The following is a 19,936-nucleotide window of genomic DNA, read 5'->3' on the forward strand; positions in this document are numbered from 1 at the left end:
TGAGTACTAGCCAACTACAACAGAACTTGATAACCTGATTACTTTTTATACCTCTTAGAATTAGCCAACTCCCTAGCTTGTAATCCTGCAAGGAAGGATTACCTTCCTCAGCCCTAATAAACTGAAATAATGCCATTTCTATTTACAGATTACAGTGGTGTGGATTTGGTATATTTGTACATTGGACAAACAAAAACAAATATGATGTTGAGAAATAAAGCCATTATAAAGAATACAAATGAATATTCGTAAAGAGTGTTGTCCAAATGGCTTCACCAGTTTGACACATAGCATGTACCAGATAAACCAGGCAATGAACTATAAACAAGCACAAGAAACAAAAAGCAGGAGGTCCAATAATCGCAATCAGTTAACCAAACCTTTCAAACCTCGAATAAAATGTTACTGCAATCAGATAAATACATCTTTCATTGTAATACTAAATACTATGATTGTGATCATCAAAACTGAGTCTTAATTTGTGAGATATTTATAAGAACGATGCAGTCACACTTGCGCACTTATTACTTTAGAAAGTGATCTGATGATTTAGTTTATCAAAATCATTACACACTCGACATTATGAAGTTGATCGAATGTCCTGTGAAAGCTTCTCTGTGATAGTGCCAGGTTAGGACATGTGCATATGTGACACCGTATGGGTAGGATGGTTGGCTTCATACGTCTAGTGTGGTTATTAAAAGCTGCATGATCGTGTTGTCATACATTCTACATGGTGATCAGATCAAACATAATCAATATACAAAATCCTCGTTAAATGATCATTTGGCATAAACGAATAGGCACCTCCCATGTGCCAACCAAGGCCATGCTGCCCACTCACCTGTCGTCGCCATCTTGAGTGACCGCCCCGGAGTTAGAGTGCGCCCTTAGTTTGTACTAGATAAAAATAAACTAAATACTTTGTTAGTTTGTATATTTTTTTAATAATAAGGAAAAATATATATCAGCAAAAGCATTTGATTTTTACATTTATTTAAATGTGTGCGCACCTGCATTAGCCTCGGTTTCGTTGAAGCATCGCATCCGTCCACAAACCTGCTTGGGAATAATTCATGAATATTTGTAGCAACGATTTGTCTCAAATAGCAAACACTTCAACTTAACTAACGATGGTAAAAACATTTTTATTTTGGTTTCAGAGTATGTCCGACAAGTTATGCAATGCTATTAGCATATATATTCAATTCCTGTAACTAGAATGACTGCGTGTCATACCTAGCGGCACGACACGAATCATTTTCTATGTTGCTAGAGCCAGGAGTATTGCAGATACTTGATATGAACGCATAAGGTTTCGGAGCTAATGAGAAACACATTGCAACTTTGCATTGAATAAATTAGACGTTTTCACATTTTTTGTTTTATATCTGTATTGATAACCTTTCTGCTATATTATTTAAGATGATTGAACAACACCTTATTATCATATCATCACTCAATATTACTTCTAATTTCTGTGTTTGTGCCAATGTTGTGCATGTGATGAACATATCTAAGACTACCATTTTGTTTTATCTAGATTTGCAAAGGATGAATTAATAAGCACATTTGCCTCAAAAGTATGTCTCTCAATTGTCATCATCTTGATGGGTCATATTCTTATAATATTCTGTCAGTATCTATGACTGTAAACTGTGCTTGCTAGAATTCACAGGCTGACTATGATCTTTTTAAATTCTTTTGATGGACAGTCATGCTTTCTGTCAAATAAGAATTTTAACCCAAATGCATATCACACCCGAAAATTCCAATACAAAGGTTTCTACAATTGCGGGGTCAGGCAGAGATAAGTTTCTCCATATTTTGTACATCAATATGAGTGAAGTTCCATACAGCTGTTGCAGCCATGGAAACTAGCTAATGATAACATATATATTAAACCCTTAAAAATAGCAAATTTCTACTAGTCCTTATGATACCTTAACTATTGGGCTGTTTTGCAAGGACTAAAGGACTAGTGCCAATGTTCTACCACTGCTTGTGGCCATGGTATTATATACAAACATGGCTGCAGACTTGAGAAGCATGAATAATTTCATTTCATTTTCACTAATTTTGTGTCTGATGTGATTAGCTTCTCTTTCATCTGTTCTCGAACCCATGCAACGCAATTTTTTCACATTGTAATAACAATTCTGATCTTCTTTCACATGTCTGTGGAATTATATTTTTGATAAATTCTCTTAATAGTACTTTCGGAAATAGGCAGGTGTCTATTTCATTGAATTTTGAGATTGTTCTTAGGACTATATCATATTTTGCCGACCTACCCCCCATTTTATGTAACATTTATACATGCCCCCCTTCCCAATACAAGTCACATTTTTTCATCAGTGTTAACATTATTAGAAGCTTGCATTTTCCACAAATGTACATAATAATATGGCCACCCGCTGAACATCAGAGTGTTCTGAAATGAGAGGTGAAATAGGCATATGTTGATACTGGTTTAACTTTGTTACAATAATCACAAACGAAAAATAAATATTAATAAAAGCCCAAACTGTTGAATCTGATCGATATAATAGTAATTAACACATGAACACTGCAACAACAATAGAAAACATTTCGCTCCCATCAGACTCCTCTTGTTTTGAATGTTTAACGGATCATGTTTACATTAAAACAAGTCAGTGAAGAAGATAACAACTTTGAGCCTTGCACACAGTTTTAACAACCATTAATAAAATTACAAATGAACAATTGGTACTACTGTTGTAGGTGTACTGTACATACACTTGATTTTATGAGAATACATCTTCCCGAGGCAAGAGAGTTAACTGACTATAAAAGTCCAGTTTTCAACCCTTGCCGAACTAGGCTGGTATTATGGAGTTACGTTGTGGCTGGACTAACAAGTCTATGCATAGTCCAATCAAAATCGCGCACCAAAATTGAAATCCGGTTCATAAACTGTCGTGCAGATTTTGGTCGATTGCAGGATTTGCAAAGCATGTGCACCACCAACTTGTTGTCAGCAGATATTTTCCAAATCTTAATCAAGGTGCCCACGTGATTTGATGCATTTTGCGATGTAAGACCCGTTTTATCACAATATAGATCTTGATTATCGATCAGATCGTCCTGACCGGGCGCAACCATTTTGTGTGAAGCGAACGCAAGTGATACGAGAGGTGGAATCTGATTGGTCCTTAGGAGTGGCTTAGAAGGGACATAACTGGTAATAGCCACTTGTGGCGATACGATCGAGCCCAGTAATTCCAGCCTAGTTCGGCAAGGGTGGAAACTGGACTTTTAAAGTCAGTTAACTCTCTTGCCTCGGGAAGATGATGAGAATACAGCATGTTGTGTCTGTTGTTTGTCTTTTTGTTGCAAATGTACCATGTAATACTTTGCTTAAAGGGGAAGTGTACACGCAAAAATCACTTTCTTTCTTTTTCTAAACAAAACGCAATTTTAGAATTAGTTAGTATCTGTGTTTGAAAATATACACTCATTTTTTTCACAGTGAAAGTAGGAAGCTCACAATCGTGTGAAAATGATATGCCGTTATGAGGCCTTCGTTTTTTCGAGCTAAACAGGCCTGAGTTATCCCCCTTAGATTATGACGTAATTGGTGCCATTTCAACTGGGTCCCTGTCTATTCTCAACGCAAAAGATATAAAGTACCAGTTTGCGGTAAAACAACATGACCTACGACACATTCCGGCGCAGTGGTGACTCAGCATAACACTATGCTGGCTGGCATCTGAGACGCAAGAATCACACACCTGTACCTACACCACGTGAAGTTAAGCGGCTCTAACAAAGCATGATGACGTCATAATGTTTATCAATTGGCACCAATGACGTCATATTGCAAGGGGCATAAGCCATGGTGTTTTTGTTATGGAAATAGAACACTTGGTAAATGTGAAAAATATAAATAGTTTTAATGCGAAAAATATGTTAATTAATTGTGATATTTATATATTTTTGTCTATGACATTTCTAGGTTAACATTTTTAATGTGGAAAAAGTACAAGAAAAATAGGTTCATTTCCGTGTGAACTTGCCCTTTAATCCCCTTGCTTGATTTGTCACTGTGCAGGCGTCAGAACTAGGAGTGAACCAGCACCACCAGTCCCAAGTGATCAACTACATTCGTTTTGCACGCTACCAGAGAGGTCAGAGGTTACGGGCTGTAGATGCCTGTTTTGATGAACTACGAGACAGTAGGTAAGACTTATGTTTGAGTGCTTCATCCTTTTGATAGAATTGTTAATTTTCATCATTTCAACATGTTTTGAAGGCAGGACAATCTTGTGTTTCTATTTTATCCATACCAAGGTTATTGCTAATCGTCTCCATGGTACAGGTGTGCCCAGAGTAGTGGAACTATTCCACTATATGATTACACCTTGGCTAAGGCTGAAATGATGTTAGTGTTACGACTGTCATAATTATCCCCCACCATGACGTCGGGCGGGGGATATGGGAACAGAGTTTGTCCGTCCATCCACTTCTCAATGTAGACAACTTTTCTCAAAAACTATTCAAGTTAGAGAAATGAAATTTTACACACTTTTGTTACTGGTCACGATCTCAAATGAGTTCGGAAATTGGAGTCGTACAAGGGAGTTATGTCCCTTGCTACATGCTTTTCAACTTAGTGCATATTGTGTGAAATTGTGGACAAGGTTTCTCAGCAACTACTGAAATTACATGAATGAAAGTTTACATGCTTATATTAGAGATACTTGTCAAGACTGAGTTCATAAATTGGTGCCATCAATTGTTTTACAGAGTTTTTGCCCTTGCTCCGTGCTTTTCAACTTAGTGCGTAGTTTGTGAAATTGTGGACAAGTTTTCTTAGAAACTTCTTCTGACGTTACATGAATGAAACTTTGCAAGCTTATCTCAGAGATGCTTGTCAAGATTGAGTTTCTATAATTTGTCCTGTCAAATATTGATTTACAGAGGTATGACCCTTGCTCTGTGTTTTTCAACTTAGTGCAGGGGGCGGTCGGGTGGCCTAGTGGTTAAAGCGTTCGCTCGTCACGCCGAAGACCCGGGTTCGATTCCTGAAATGGGTACAATGTGTGAAGCCCATTTCTGGTGTACCCCCGCTATGATATTGCTGGAACATTGCTAAAAGCGGCGTTAACCCATACTCACTCACTCACTCAACTTAGTGCATTCTGTGTGAAATTGTGGACAAGTTTTCTCAGAAGCTACTTAAGTTATCACCTTTTTGGGTGGGTCCCTGAGATTTGAATATTGACTCAGTAAATGAAAATGATGACTCCATGCACGAGATGTTGAAAATGTAAGATATCAAAGTGAATGTCTCCAGCATGTCGGTGTTGAAATGTTGAAGGCTACTTATCATGCTCATGTGGCATCTTTTAGATCATCGGTATGTCTAACTTATAAACCTATCATGGTGTTGTAACCATCTCCCAGACGACCTTTCTTTAGTAGTAAGACCACTCAGCAGGTTTTACAATTGCTCCTCAGGTTTTACAATTGCTCCCCAGGTTTTACAATTGTCAAACCTGGGGAGCAATTTTTAGTAACTTCATCATCTGACAAAGGGTCACCAAAACGGAAACAAAAGTCATCCTAATCTTTTTCTGCAGAATTTTCATCAATTAACTTTGAGTAAGGAAAATATCGTCATCGTCAGACATCCTCTCTCGTGAACAGTCAACGACACAATGCCATGTGGTACGATGCACGCGGTTCTTTCTGCATGTACAGCCCTCTTCTGCATGTGCAGTCTGCGCAGCGGCCTGCGATAACAACTGTCTCGTGTCTCGCTATACCGCGCTTATTTGCGACCCGTATACCGCGTAAATATAAGCTCCAAAAATGACATAGATTAATGGATAGCGGTTTATAAGTTGGACAAACCATTCCACCTCAGGAATGGTATGATTGTATAACCGGGTAGGCACAGAAAAGCCTCGGACGCTACGCATCCTCGACTTTTCTGTGCCTACCCGGTTATACAATCATACCATTCCTCGGTGTCATGGTTTCTACATTACTTAATCCTATGTCTTTTTCCTCTGTGGTCTAGTGGATAGAGTGTCAGCCTGGAGAGGGGAATGTTGGTGGTTAAATCCCTGTCTGTGTCATACCATTAAACGTTGAAAAAAGGTACTTATTGTTATCCTGCGTGGTGCTTGGCATTAAGGAGATAAAACAAGGACTGTTCACCTCGGAGTGTACTGTGTCTGAGTGAGGTATCCAATTCTATCCATGTAAAACTGTGCATGGTATCTTAGTGGGCTAAGTCACGACTAGTACAAGCATCAGGGATAGAAACTAACTGTTTTAGTCCACTAGTCCTTGTAATGATAGCGTAAAGCAAAACCCTTAAAAATGGCAAATTTCTAATAGTCCTTATGATACCTTAACTATGATGGTTTGGCAAGGACTATAGGACTAGTGCCAATTTCTAACGCTGAGCATCTACACACACGTGATGTTTCATCCCATTTCACCTCACTTCATTTTGGTCTGGTAAACATCTTTGATCCGCATCTCTTTGAGGTTGTCCGTCCACATTATTCTGCTATACCATGAAATGGCTGAAGTACCGTTAAAAGCCATGGTAAACTCAACTGATGCACTAACCCCCAGGTTGACTGAGGGAACATTCACCATTGATGAGGTGACGGAGATGTTGGAGGGCCTGCAGACCGTGGTCCGGAGTGAGGCGGAGTCGGAGCTGCTGAACACGGCCCACACCAATGTGCTGATGATGAGGCAGATGTTCATACAGGCAGAGAAGTGGCACCTCAAGCTTCAGGCTGATATCTCCGAGTTGGAAAACAGGTAGTGTCACAAAGCATTGGATCACAGCTATCTTCATGCGTGTTGGAACTCTTTCCAGTTACAAATCTTTCAAATAATCATCATGTCAAATCTATGCATTCATTATTACATACTTTGTAGCAAATGATTAAAGAAAAATTATGGAGTAGTAAATTAATCCATGTAATTTTATTACATCATTTCTACTGTTAATTTGCAGGATATGCTATTCTTGTAGGTCAGTCTTGTGTCATAGGTAAATTGAATGTAGCTAGTCGAAAGGTAAATAGCTCTAGCATTTCTTTTCTTTTTTTTGTTATGTGATTGTTTGACAAATCTGGTTGCATCATTTACCTGTTTTTTTAAAAGTTTCCATTTATGAAATAGACCACTGAGTTATAATCTTTACACAACTTTTGAAAAAGCATATTTTCATTTTGAAAGGGAAGACAAATAGGGTTGTTGATCTGATTGTAGTATATGCCTGTATATGAAATTATTGAAATATATGCTTACAGAGACCTTTTGGAGCAGATTAAAGATTTTGAGGAGCGGGAATTTTCGGGTACAAAAAGAGACACAGAATTTACACCGTCAAAGCTAGCTCCCTTGAATGAGACGGGTGGAACTGCTTTGTTACACATGGTATGTTCAGGAGTTAGCTCCCTTGAATGAGACGGGTGCAACTGCTTTGTTACACATGGTATGTTCAGGAGTTAGCTCCCTTGAATGAGACGGGTGGAAATACTTTGTTACACATGGTATGTTCAGGAGTTAGCTCCCTTGAATGAGACGGGTGCAACTGCTTTGTTACACATGGTATGTTCAGGAGTTAGCTCCCTTGAATGAGACGGGTTGAACTGCTTTGTTACACATGATATGTTCAGGAGTTAGCTCCCTTGAAAGAGACGGGTGGAACTGCTTTGTTACACATGGTATGTTCAGGAGTTAGCTCCCTTGAATGAGACGGGTGGAAATACTTTGTTACACATGGTATGTTCAGGAGTGAGCTCCCTTGAATGAGATGGGTGCAACTGCTTTGTTACACATGGTATGTTCGGGAGTTAGCTCCCTTGAATGAGACAGGTGGAACTGCTTTTGTTACACATGGTATGTTCAGGAGTTAGCTCCCTTGAATGAGACGGGTGCAACTGCTTTGTTACACATGGTATGTTCAGGAGTTAGCTCCCTTGAATGAGACGGGTGGAACTGCTTTGTTACACATGGTATGTTCAGGAGCTAGCTCCCTTGAATGAGACGGGTGGAACTGCTTTTGTTACACATGGTATGTTCAGGAGTTAGCTCCCTTGAATGAGACGGGTGGAACTGCTTTGTTACACATGGTATGTTCAGGAGCTAGCTCCCTTGAATGAGACGGGTGGAACTGCTTTGTTACACATGGTATGTTCAGGAGTTAAATCACGACTTATTTGAAGCCGCAGTTGGCTCAGAGATCCAAGGCAACTGGTCAGAGTTGCATCCCTTGGGCACGCCAGAAACTTGAGATTGTGGACTCAGGTCCTGGTTCGCCTGTGCTTCTGGATTTCAGCAAAGTGGAGACTATCTGAGACCTGCATTTCTTTGAGATTTTCTCCCATATTATGCCGCGATATACCGGAAACTGGAATACTGTTCAAATCAGTGTTGAACCGAGGTTAAGCTATAGTGTCAGAATATTTTGTTGACACTGCTGTCAGCAATATTACAACTCTTTATTGTTACAGCAGCAATATTTCAACTCTTTATTGTTATTACGAGGTGAGGGGCTGTCGGGTAGCCTAATTGTTAAAGCGTTAGCTCATCACGCCGAAGACCCGGGTTCGATTCCCGACATGGGTACAATGTGTGAAGCCCATTTCTGGTGTCCCCTGCCATGATATTGCTGGAATATTGCTAAAAGCTGTGTGAAACCATACTCACTCACTGACTCACTATTACGAGGTGATTTGCAACTGTTAACCCAGACATAGGTTTGTACAGAAGAATGTTGTTAAGTCAGTAAATGGCCACACATGATTAATGTTTGACCAACAAATTATATTAAAACCATGAATGAGTCAAATAAGTCGCAGCAGCAATAAGTAACAGGTTCAAGTGCACTCATGAAGGTTCAGAATCTGTCTCTGTCGAATGTCTTGAAACAGACCTTTATGAGTTCTCAATTTTGGAATCTGGCAGGAAATTTCGTGTTTTCAGTTAGGTATCCAGTCCAAATTTGGGGAAGTAGATTTGACGCAAGTACGTAGGTCCTAAAAGGCTTCAAATCGCCCTTATATAGGTACAACCAGCTTCCTAGAAACTGCCCCACCCCGAAACTTCACTAATGATCAAGCCTGTCATGTTCAAATTAAACACAAAGACGGATAACTCTCAACTGCTTGCTGCCGATGTCGACTGCTGAAATCTGGCAACAGTGGCACTCAACATTTTATCAGCTCTTTACTAGCTCTTTACTTGTTTGCTGTCACTGAAAATCATTACAAAGAAACTTACAGCAGTCTCTATTGTCTCATAACAATTCCATCATCTATAATTAATCAAATCAGAAACAGACATGAGCATTGATCTGTCAGGTCAGGACTCTGACTTGGGTTACACATTGTCAGTTTGCTTTTATTTCTCCAAATAATTCAATATCAGCTGTTGATTGTCAATCATTTCACATTATGTACAAAATATTGACCAAATCTGGCCTTGTACTTGTATCCCATCAACACATAATGATCAAAGTGAACCAAAGTCACTTAGTAGATGTTTCAGGCACAGATGGCCCAGTCATCTAAGGCACCAAAATATGCTGTGCAGAGTTGTGTCCCTTGGGCCCGCAAGCAACCTATGGTCGTGGACTAGAATCTATGTTTCTAGGTCTGTCATCGGAGCGTCCGGTAGACTAGTGGTTAAAGTGTTCACTCGCCACACCGAAGGTTGGATTCCCAACATGGGTACAATGTGTGAAGCCCATTTCTGGTGTCCCCTGCCATGAAGTTGCTGGAGTTGCGAAGGAATAATACTACAAATCTTGTGCATAAGTCATGATGCAAGTGATGATGAATATCAGCATCCTTTCACACCAATAAATGTAACATTGATCAATCTATCATCGCTTGGTCACTCTATTCCCACCAATGGTGAGTTATTGCTCACCTACTGAATTTTGAGCATGAGACGACCCCTCCTGGTATCAAGATATATGTAATCCCTCAAAGGATGCTGCAGTTCACTTTGATGAGACTTGCGGTGTTGTTTTAGAATTCGAGACGTCACTGTCGTGAATGGCCCCCATGCACTGATTCAACAGTGAGAGTAGCTTTGTTTTAAAGCGTTCCAGTAGATGTGTTGATTAAAGTTCTTGAATGGCTGTTTTGCAGTTAGCTTACTCTAACATGTGTAAATCTCTCTATACCATGTACCGGTATACAGGCATGACAGACCATTATAATAACAAAATAATAGGTTTAAAGACACTTTCTGTATTTTCTTGAACAACTTATGATGGCAAGTGACTGTGACGATGCAGTTCAAACTGAACTTTGCTGCAGTCAGATCATGACTCTGAATGTAAGTGAGGTGATCAGCAAGTTGAAGAGTTAGCCAATGACTGTTTGATCCAGGAAAAGAGGTTGTCATTGCTTCCTTTGCCTCTTCTTGAAAATGATCCTACAATGTTGTGCCCTACCTTTCTTGCAACTAGATTGAACACTGGTTGAGTCCATGATCAATACAGGCCTTTGACATGTCACAAAATGATGGCTAAAGAGTTGAACACAAATCCAAAAGGATTTCTGGCAATATATCCAGCAGAAAACATATGAACTCTATTTACCTTACATGTTTACAAATTTTAGTCAGATACAATATTGTTGAAATACCCACATGATTGCTAATTCATTTTGCAGAAAATAGAAGAATTGGAAGAAGAGAATAAAACATTAGAGCGCAAGCTGCAGCTGTATGAAGCACAGGTGAGTTATGGCCCCCGAACTGTCCTCTGGAGGAACTGAGTTCAATTAGACAGATCCGGGATGCTCTGGGATTTCGTAAGATGCAACTAATGGGATCGGGTGGTCAGGCTCGCTGACTTGGTTGATGCATGTCATCGTATCCCAGTTGCGTGGATCGATGCTCATGATGTCAATCACTGGATTGTCTGGTCCAGACTCAATTATTTACAGACCACCGTCATATAGCTGGAATATTGCTAAGTGTGGCGCTAAACAACAAACAAACAAACTCTCGGATTCAGCCATCATTGCCCCTCTTTGTTGCATATTTAACAAAGAAAAACTACATCAAATTAAAGCCAATTAACAGTCACACTTTTCTTACTTGATGGCTGCAGATTTCTCCTTTATATAACAGTACAGCTCACATTGAGTGTACCTTGTGGGTAATATTGCCATGGCTCTAATTTCTTTCATTATCGACAATCTCTCACAAAAAGAATAAAAATAAAAATGTGCTGAAAGCAGTCAATATAAGAGTGAACAAAGGTCACATTTCTCGAATACTCCACACAGACTTACTAATTAAATATTAGAAATGTTTCCAAATTTTGATCCCAGACAGTCGCCAATATATTACAGGCCAAGATGACTAAACAGCCAAGGTGGTAAAGATGAGCACTCTGCACACTAAGTGTTGAACACCAATGTCCAAGGGGTATTGTCGACCCTTATGAAGACATGTTTGTGTACTTCACCTGTTTGTGTACTTCACATGTCTGTGTGCTTCACCTGTATGTGTACTTCACCTGTTTGTGTACTTCACATGTTTGTGTACTTCACCTGTTTGTGTACTTCACCTGTTTGTGTACTTCACATGTTTGTGTGCTTCACCTGTTTGTGTACTTCACCTGTTTGTGTGCTTCACCTGTTGGTGTACTTCACATGTTTGTGTACTTCACATGTTTGTGTACTTCACATGTTTGTGTGCTTCACCTGTTGGTGTACTTCACATGTTTCAGTACTTCACCTGTTGGTGTACTTCACATGTTTGTGTGCTTCACCTGTTGGTGTACTTCACCTGTTTGTGTACTTCACATGTTTGTGTACTTCACATGTTTGTGTACTTCACATGTTTGTGTACCTGTGAATACATTAGGCTACTCTGTGGAGTAGCGGTGACATCAAATTTTTCTCAGCTCAAGAATGAGGCAACATAGAACTCCAGGAAGTCAACTGATCCCTACCTTGTGCAAACCCTACCATTGTCTGACATTGATGCTGTGTGCAGCCTTCGTGATTAACACTAGTCTGCTAGCCCCAGACTACTAACTTATGCTGAGGACAAGTGAACAATTTGATGAAGGTAGTCCTCATTGACTAATTGCATTTATTGTTTCAGTAGGATGCTGAGACACCCCATAATGGTTTTCACATTTAACTGCCCTGTTTGTGGTGACATAAAGCTGCTTTTGTCTTCAGATGAGTGATGAACAGAAGCGGCAACTCAAGTTGTCAGGGGATTTGGATAGACTCAATTCTCAGATGGGCAGCATGAAGGGAAAACAGGTAAAATTACAAAAATAGTGATACTGAAATTAGGATTTTGAAACAAATATCATTTTATTTACACCTCTTTATACTATTCATCCTCTTCTGTGCATGGTTTGATGGATAGAGCATCTGCCTGGAGAGCGGAAGGCCGGTAAACCTATTTTCACCTTATCTTTATATTATTCTAGCATTGCCATTTTATATGGAGCTACATCAAGTGTAGTGACATCTGTAACCATGGTAACTCCATGTTGTCAATAAAGTCGTTTACATTTAAAGTATGAATGTGATTATGGTTATATTTTATGAAGGGATTCACTTGATGCAGTGGTGTATCTTTACAACCATTAACTATGATTGTGGGTTTGAATCCCGGTTCGCCCCGATTATGTTCCTAGGTTTGTCAGCACCATCCCCATGCTTGTGGGTTTCACTGAAGTGGTAAACATCTGAGACCTGCATCACTTCAGGCATTCCTTCCAAATTGACATGCTGTGATATAACATCAATACTGTTAAAAGTGGCGTTAGGGGGACACGGGTGGCCCAGTTGTCTAAGGCGCTGCGATTCGCTGTGCAGAGTTGCGTCCCTTGGGCACACCAGAAACCTATGATTGTGAGTTCGGATCCCAATTATCTTTCTAGCTTTGTCAGCACCATACCCATGCTCGTGGGTTTCACCAAAGTGGTAAATGTCTGCGGCCTGCATCACTTCAGGCTTTCCTCCCACATTAGGCTGACATGCCTTAATATAACTGGAATACTGTTAAAAGTGGCGTTAAACCAAACTCACTCACTCACTCACTCACTAAAAGCGGCGTTAAAACCAAACTCACTCGCTCACTCTCTGCAACTGTTTACTTGAAAACTGGTTAATATCCATTAAGATTGACCCATTCTGTCATGCGAAAACAGAACTACATGTCAGCGGATTAAACTTTTTTGGTATTCACTATATGATATGAATAAGAGTAAGAAGAGTAGCAAGATCACGTTAATGTATGAATTAATATATCACATTTTTAGTCTTATGAAGCCTGCCTTGTTTACAGGGAGGTGCCGACTCGGAGGAGATTAGAAGGAAGCTGGCTGACATGCAGACAGAATTAGATTCTGTAAGAAATAGAAAGTCAAAGGAAATATTTTGATTCAAGTTATTATGTATATTTTGCAGTCTGTGACTTGACCAAAGCTCGAGCCTAGTAAAATTATGTTTGGTCTTCTAAGCTCAGGTAATAATAGTCCACAGGATAACACTCGACTCTTTTGAAAATAGTGCTAAGAGCCATATTTGAGTTAGTAGACTCAAAAGTACTTTGCACAGACTATTTTGTCATGACAGACATTATACATGGTTTTATGATGAAGTCAAAATATGATAAGTGACTAGTAGTGAAAACATAATATTTTATTCCATTATGCCATACTTGTCGCTGCCAACTGTAAATCGTCAGTGTGCCAGGTATTTGGCAATCCTGTCTATGAAAAAGAGGACTTACGCACCACAAATAAGAGCACATGCATGTATTGTGATACATATCGGATCGTGTACAAGGTATTGGATCACACAGTTGAATCGTCCCAGTCCTAGTGTTCAAGCTGTGCAATTTGTTGAAGAAATGGCAGATTTATGTTAAGGATAACACAAAGTAACAGGACACTTGTTACAATATTGTACAAGCCATTTGTAATACATGAGAACCTTTCACTTCATGCCTCGATGTCCGTGAGGCATTTAAACCAGCCTGTATATTCGTACTGCACATGCTCATTAATGACAGAGCTTAAAATTTGCCTTACAGAAAGTAGTTCAGTAAACTGTTAATTCGTTGGATAATCTACAGTTGAAACAAGAGAGTGTCGTCATAGCTCTTTGTCAATGCTACTGGGACCCCAAGTCCAAACCTAGGTGTAGCACAGTTAGCAACAAAATGTAGTATCAATGATGGAAGACGTGGTGCATACAACTTCTAGGCCTTCAACTACAGACAATTAAATTTTGGCAAATTTCATGTCCATGAAAATCTTTTATATCGATGCCCCAGTTTATTGTTATAACTTATAAGTCAACTTGCGTGGCATCAATGTAATATTGTTTGGTTTGTTTCTGTCAATATGTAACTACATAAATGGCTCAATGGTCTGTACTCGCAAGTTTACTGTGCAGGGTTGTGCCCCTTAGATCTGCAGGATTTGCTGATCAAGGGTTGGAATCCCAAATTTGGCCTGATTATGATTCTTGGTCATCACCACAACCTTCATGCAGTTCCCATTCTATGCTCCTGAAAAGTAAACTTTGTTTTTACTTTGTCACAATTATATTTGTTTTGCAAAGGATTATTTGTGAAGAATAGTTAACAAGAAATATATATTCTTATTGACTCTAGGAAACATGGTACTTTGTTTTCTGCTGCAGCAGTTATTTGTTTCATTATGTATTTGATGTAGACTCGCAAGAAGGGACAGTTGAGCGAGGCCAATATGGAGACTGACCTGGCTGGTACCAAACATGAACTCCTCAGAATACGAGAGATGTTGGAAATGGCTGAAAAGGTAATGACACTTACTTGTTAGCTTTTAAATGTTACAGGTGTAAATATCATTTTAAAAATCATTTCCCTAGATTCGTCCAATATTTTCTGTTGCAGCTGCAATTATTTGCTCCTTGAACATTTAGATGTACTCGGCTTCTTCCACTACTTACATAAAAGCTGGTCAAGACTGGAATAGTGATGTTGCATGACGTTTTTTTGTGTTTTGTCAAATCCTGATGCACAAAGTTTGAACAATATGACCTTTTTTTAAGACTGGCTGTTGTTTAGTGATGATAATTAAGTATATTTGTATTTGAAAAAAAGGAAACAAAATCACACACAAAACTTCTATAAGGAAGGGTCACACCATCTGCAAGATTGTGCTGTGTCATACATGACCAAATTAATACATGTTCTGATTCCTCCAAGTCCTGGTTGAAATGATATGCATGATTGAGAGTTGAGTGGTGCTCTGTAATGTTGAGTTATCTCCCTTGGATTAATGACAACAAGAAGAAGAACATGAAGTATTTCTGTTTTGGTTGCAGGAACTGGAGAAGAAAGTGAGCCAGACCAATCCATTCAAGAACCTCAAGCAGATGCTCATGAAGAAGAATGACCAGATGAAGGAGCTAAGAAAAAGACTATCCAAGTTAGCATCGTTTTGTCTGTAAAAAATTTACAACACTGCAGGAACATTGGGTTTCTGTGGGAACCAATGCTGAATCCAACTGAAATTCAATTTTTGGAGATGACAGCATGTCCAATTTAGGACAATATTTTTTCAAATTAATATAATTATTAGAGGTTACTTATGTAATACATTTTCGGACTTCTTTTTTTTTCCCGTGATCTTCAGCAACCCATGCTTGCCGTAAAAGGAGACTATGCTTGTCATAAAAGGCGACTAACGGGATCGGGTGGTCAGTCTCGCTGACTTGGTTGATGCATGTCATCAATCCCAACTGTGTGGATCGATGCTCATGATGTCAATCACTGGATTGTCTGGTCCAGACTTAATTATTTACAGACCGCCGTCATACAGGTGGAATATTGCTGAGTGCTGCGTTAAACAACAACCAACCTATCTTTTTTTTTCATTTCAATGATCCATACGGTTGTTAATGGGAATCCGAGGGGGTTTAGCATGATAAACAACAAATGACACTCTAGAGATTCACTTTAAAATAAACTATTTTCAGTATGTTTGTGACAATTATTTACCGTATTTGGTATACTGATATAGGATATTCTTTAAACACTGATACACTTTCCATCCATCCACTTTCTTCGTCACACTTTAACTGACTATATATAATATATTGTTACTCATTGTGCCTTATCCTTTCAGATACGAGACTGTTGAAGACTGAATGGAATGTGCCATAAATATACAAGCACATATGCTGAATGCCACAAAGTTACTGTTAGTGTTTATTTTACGTATTTTCTTTTCATCTATGCTCTTCATCTGTGATATTTCAACAACTGCATATTACCATATATGCCATGGCAACATATACTTATCAATCAACAGGATATGTTTATGATACGCAATTTTGAAGGTCTTTTTGCCAGCTGCCATACCAAATGAGTCATTCATATACTGCTCAAAAGAAGTTAAGGACCACCGATGGCATGACAGATTAACTATAGTAATATGAAATAATCAAGTGGTCTTTTTGTGCCTTTCATGGCATGACAGATTAACTATAGTAACATGGAATAGTCAAGTGGTCCTGAACTTCTTTTGAGTAGTATAGATTAAATAGTATAGGGCCGTGGAGAACTGATCTCAAGGTTTGGAAAAGTCATTTGTGTTTGTGCTTGATCCTAGCCCTGATCTGTTCACCTATGATCTTCAAGTTCTGATGTCTGATTCAAACAAGTGCTAATAGTACAATTAGCAATGCAATTCTGTTGTATTCCGTCAGTCTGTGACTACAGCCTGAAGCCCGAGTCAACTAAATATCTGTCCGGTCTAGTAAGCTCAGGTACTGTAATAGTAGTCTTTGTTATGACACTAAATTCTACTGAAAGTGATGCTGAGAGACATGTTCGGGCTAGTAGGCTCAAAAGTGTTTGGGGGCAGTCGGGTAGCCTAGTGGTTTAAGTGTTTGCTTGTCACGCTGAAGACCCGGGTTTGATTCCCGACATGGGTACAATGTGTGAAGCCCATTTCTGGTGTCCCCCGCCGTGATATTGCTGGAATATTGCTAAAAGCGGCGTAAAACCATACTAACTCACTCACTCTAAAGTGTTTGGCACAGACTGTTCCTTACAACAGATATCAGTTTTGCTATCCATCATGTTAACAGGCATGAGAATGTTTCTGTTAAGTTTCCTTAGCATTTGTATTCAAATGACAAACACGACTAATCTTGTTGAAACTGTTTATTATCTCAGTTGCCACAGTTGGGAATAATAGGACGGCATCACCATACACAAAGATAAATGTTGATTTTTTAATGAATATTTTTGGTTTGTTATCGAACTGAAACCAGATGTAATCAGTATGTTATGGCCTTAATCTGATGGGAATCTGTCTGTCAGGATTATAATAGGTTATCATTGGGACCAGGGGTCTTGTGCCTCCCAGTCATTGAATGTGCTGCAATTCATTTTGCAGAGTTATGTCCCTTAGTCATGTTAGGATCAGCTTATTGAGGGTTTGAATCCCAGATTTGTTCTGATCCATGTTTGTGGATTTCACTGAAGTGTTAAACATCTATGACCTGTGTCATGGTGAGCTGTCTTCCCACGTGGAGGTGACACGCCAAGATATAACTGAAATACTGTTCAAAGTGGCATAAACCGCAACTAACTCGCTCACTCACTCCTCCTAGTCCGTTTAAGGCCAGCACACTTGGGTGTGTGACTCTTTCAGTGATTGACTGTCCCATGTCATGGTGACTGGAGAAGCAAGATTATTATATCATTTTATTTTGAATACGTCCATTGTTTGAAATTGTTGTGAGGGGAAATGCAATAAGGGATGCAATGAGGATGCATGTTTTTGTTGGTTTCTGCTTTCATGTCTGTTTCTTACATCCTCCTTTTAAAAGAATTTGAGTCCGTTAATAGTATGACGTAAATCAAATGATTGGTATATTTAAAGTAATCAACCTTGTTTATGAATCACATGGTTTTGTTTGGTAACTTGTTTGAAGTATTTTGATCTAAAAAATAGTCCTGTAAATTCAGACCATTAGTGTCTCCATGTGTGGTAGGTAGTTAGTGCTTAATGTGTGTGTTGGGATTAATTTTGAGTCATTTGAGCATAAGTCCTTTGGTTTTTCCTAGGCATCTGATTGACTGAAAACATAGAAAAATATCCCTCGTGAAGTCAGGAAATGGTACTCACTATGGGACTAATGGGCACGAGTGGCAGGGCGTCTTAAGGCATTGCAATATCCTGTGCAAAGTTGCGTCCCTTGAGCAGGCCAGAAACCTGTGACTGTGGGTTCAAATCCTGGTTTGCCCTGATTGTTTCTTGGTTAGTCAGCACCATTCCCATGCTTGTTGGTTTCACCAAAGTGGTAAACATCTAAGACCAGCATCCCCTCGGGCTTTCCTCCAACATCAAGCTGACACTGTGATATGACTGAAATACTGTTCATCACAGCGTTAAACCCAACTCACTCAGATTATATAATAAACAAGCATTCTCAGTTTCAGATATTTTAGTTATGAGAATCTTTCCTTATTTGTATGTCTTGATTCTTGGGATGCTGAGCCATGTGGGATACTACTTTGTAATCCACTTCTGACATTTAAACAATTCTGCTAACGCTTTCCTATATGCCAGTATGTTGTTCTGCTTTGTCAATTTATGTCACAAGTCCCATTGATATTGTACCTTGTCAAACATATCTATATTGTATTTGTGTTATAGAGAGGGAAGTATCCTTGAAGGTAGATCGGAGGCCTTATGTAGTTGTTTATTTGTAATGCTTGATGATCAGTTGGAGGGAAGATATTACACAGCATTGACGACACTGCTGTTATCTGTAATGGGGTACTCTGTCCAGTCTAAAGTTGTATTGTTAAATTAGTGTCATGTATGCAGGAGTGAGAATCTTCTGCGTATCCGCGTATCCGCATTTGTTAAAATCTGATGGCTTCACCCATTAAGACCCCCAAATTATGGACCACGCTCCATCGCAAAGAAGTTTCAGCTGAAAAGGATAATATCCATTCTCATCCCTATGTATGAAGCAGAGACATTGTCTCTGTGTGACAAGAGAATCAAAAACATAGATCGATATACATATAAAATGACAACAAAGTGTGATTTTAATGACTGCAACAAACTTTCCTTGGACTGCCAATAATCTGGGGCCATGTACCCCTTTAGAATTAATATTCCAAGTATGCGAAAAAGACAGCAGTATCGTGGTAATGACATCCAAGTCAAGATATGCTACTAACGATGGGGACCAAATATAGAACTAATCCAATTATGATAGTCAAGTCACAGAGGTTCTGTGATGAGAGGTACCAGGGATATACTATAAGATAATGGTTTACATGGATAAATGTATGGATGTATGTGAATGTACGGTATCTTACTTTGTAAAACCAAATGCCTTAGTAGTAACTTACATGTAAAACGTGGAGCAAAATAAGAGTAGAATATTTTGATTCATTTTTTGAAGCACAATGTTTTTCTACAGCACTGAGATATTGTCAAAATAATACAAAATTAAACGTCCATTTCTATACCGTCCAGATTTTGCAGTACAGTATGAAAACTATTTTTTATCCCCCGCCCAACAATGTTGGCGGGGGATATAGAAACGGGCTCCGTCCGTCCATCCGTCCGTCCCTCCGTCACGTTTTTTTGTTTCCGGAGCATAACTCAGAAACCTTTCTATATTTTTTCATGAAACTTTGCAGGTCTGTCAAATACATGCTGAACTGGTGCCTTTTGCTATTTAGAAATTTTAAAATTTTTAATTTTTACGTTTCCATGGCAACAAGATCGACTTAGGTTCCAAACTCTTCTTTTTTTACAATTTCCATGACAAGTTCCACCTCGGTTATAAAAGGTAAGGGTTTTTCTTAGAATTAATTATGTCATAAATTCTGCAACAGGGGCGGGGGATATAGCCACATT

General features: G+C 39.1%; 2 protein-coding genes across 3 annotated transcripts in view; one reads left to right on the forward strand and one right to left on the reverse strand.

Moving 5' to 3' along the window:
• LOC124135802 (eukaryotic translation initiation factor 4B-like) overlaps window positions 1–865 on the reverse strand; it is a 34,498-nt gene extending 33,633 nt beyond the window's left edge. For both annotated transcript variants that reach the window (XM_046501355.2, XM_048382598.1), the window contains exon 1: window positions 845–865. In XM_046501355.2, the coding sequence (XP_046357311.1) occupies window positions 845–857 (13 nt within the window). In that variant the 5' untranslated portion in view covers window positions 858–865. The remainder of the gene's footprint in view (window positions 1–844) is intronic.
• A 159-nt stretch (window positions 866–1,024) lies between these two features.
• LOC124135801 (leucine zipper transcription factor-like protein 1) lies at window positions 1,025–19,690 on the forward strand. Its single transcript, XM_046501353.2, has 10 exons — window positions 1,025–1,136; window positions 4,076–4,203; window positions 6,616–6,810; window positions 7,308–7,434; window positions 10,686–10,751; window positions 12,213–12,299; window positions 13,336–13,398; window positions 14,732–14,836; window positions 15,366–15,469; window positions 16,169–19,690. The coding sequence occupies exons 1-10, from the start codon at window positions 1,134–1,136 to the stop codon at window positions 16,188–16,190; spliced, it is 900 nt and encodes a 299-aa protein (XP_046357309.1). The 5' UTR covers window positions 1,025–1,133; the 3' UTR covers window positions 16,191–19,690.
• The last annotated feature ends 246 nt before the right edge of the window (window positions 19,691–19,936 follow it).

Source organism: Haliotis rufescens, unplaced genomic scaffold (genome assembly GCF_023055435.1).
Source record: "Haliotis rufescens isolate VD_foot unplaced genomic scaffold, xgHalRufe1.0.p SCAF_4, whole genome shotgun sequence".
Classification (NCBI taxonomy): domain Eukaryota; kingdom Metazoa; phylum Mollusca; class Gastropoda; order Lepetellida; family Haliotidae; genus Haliotis; species Haliotis rufescens.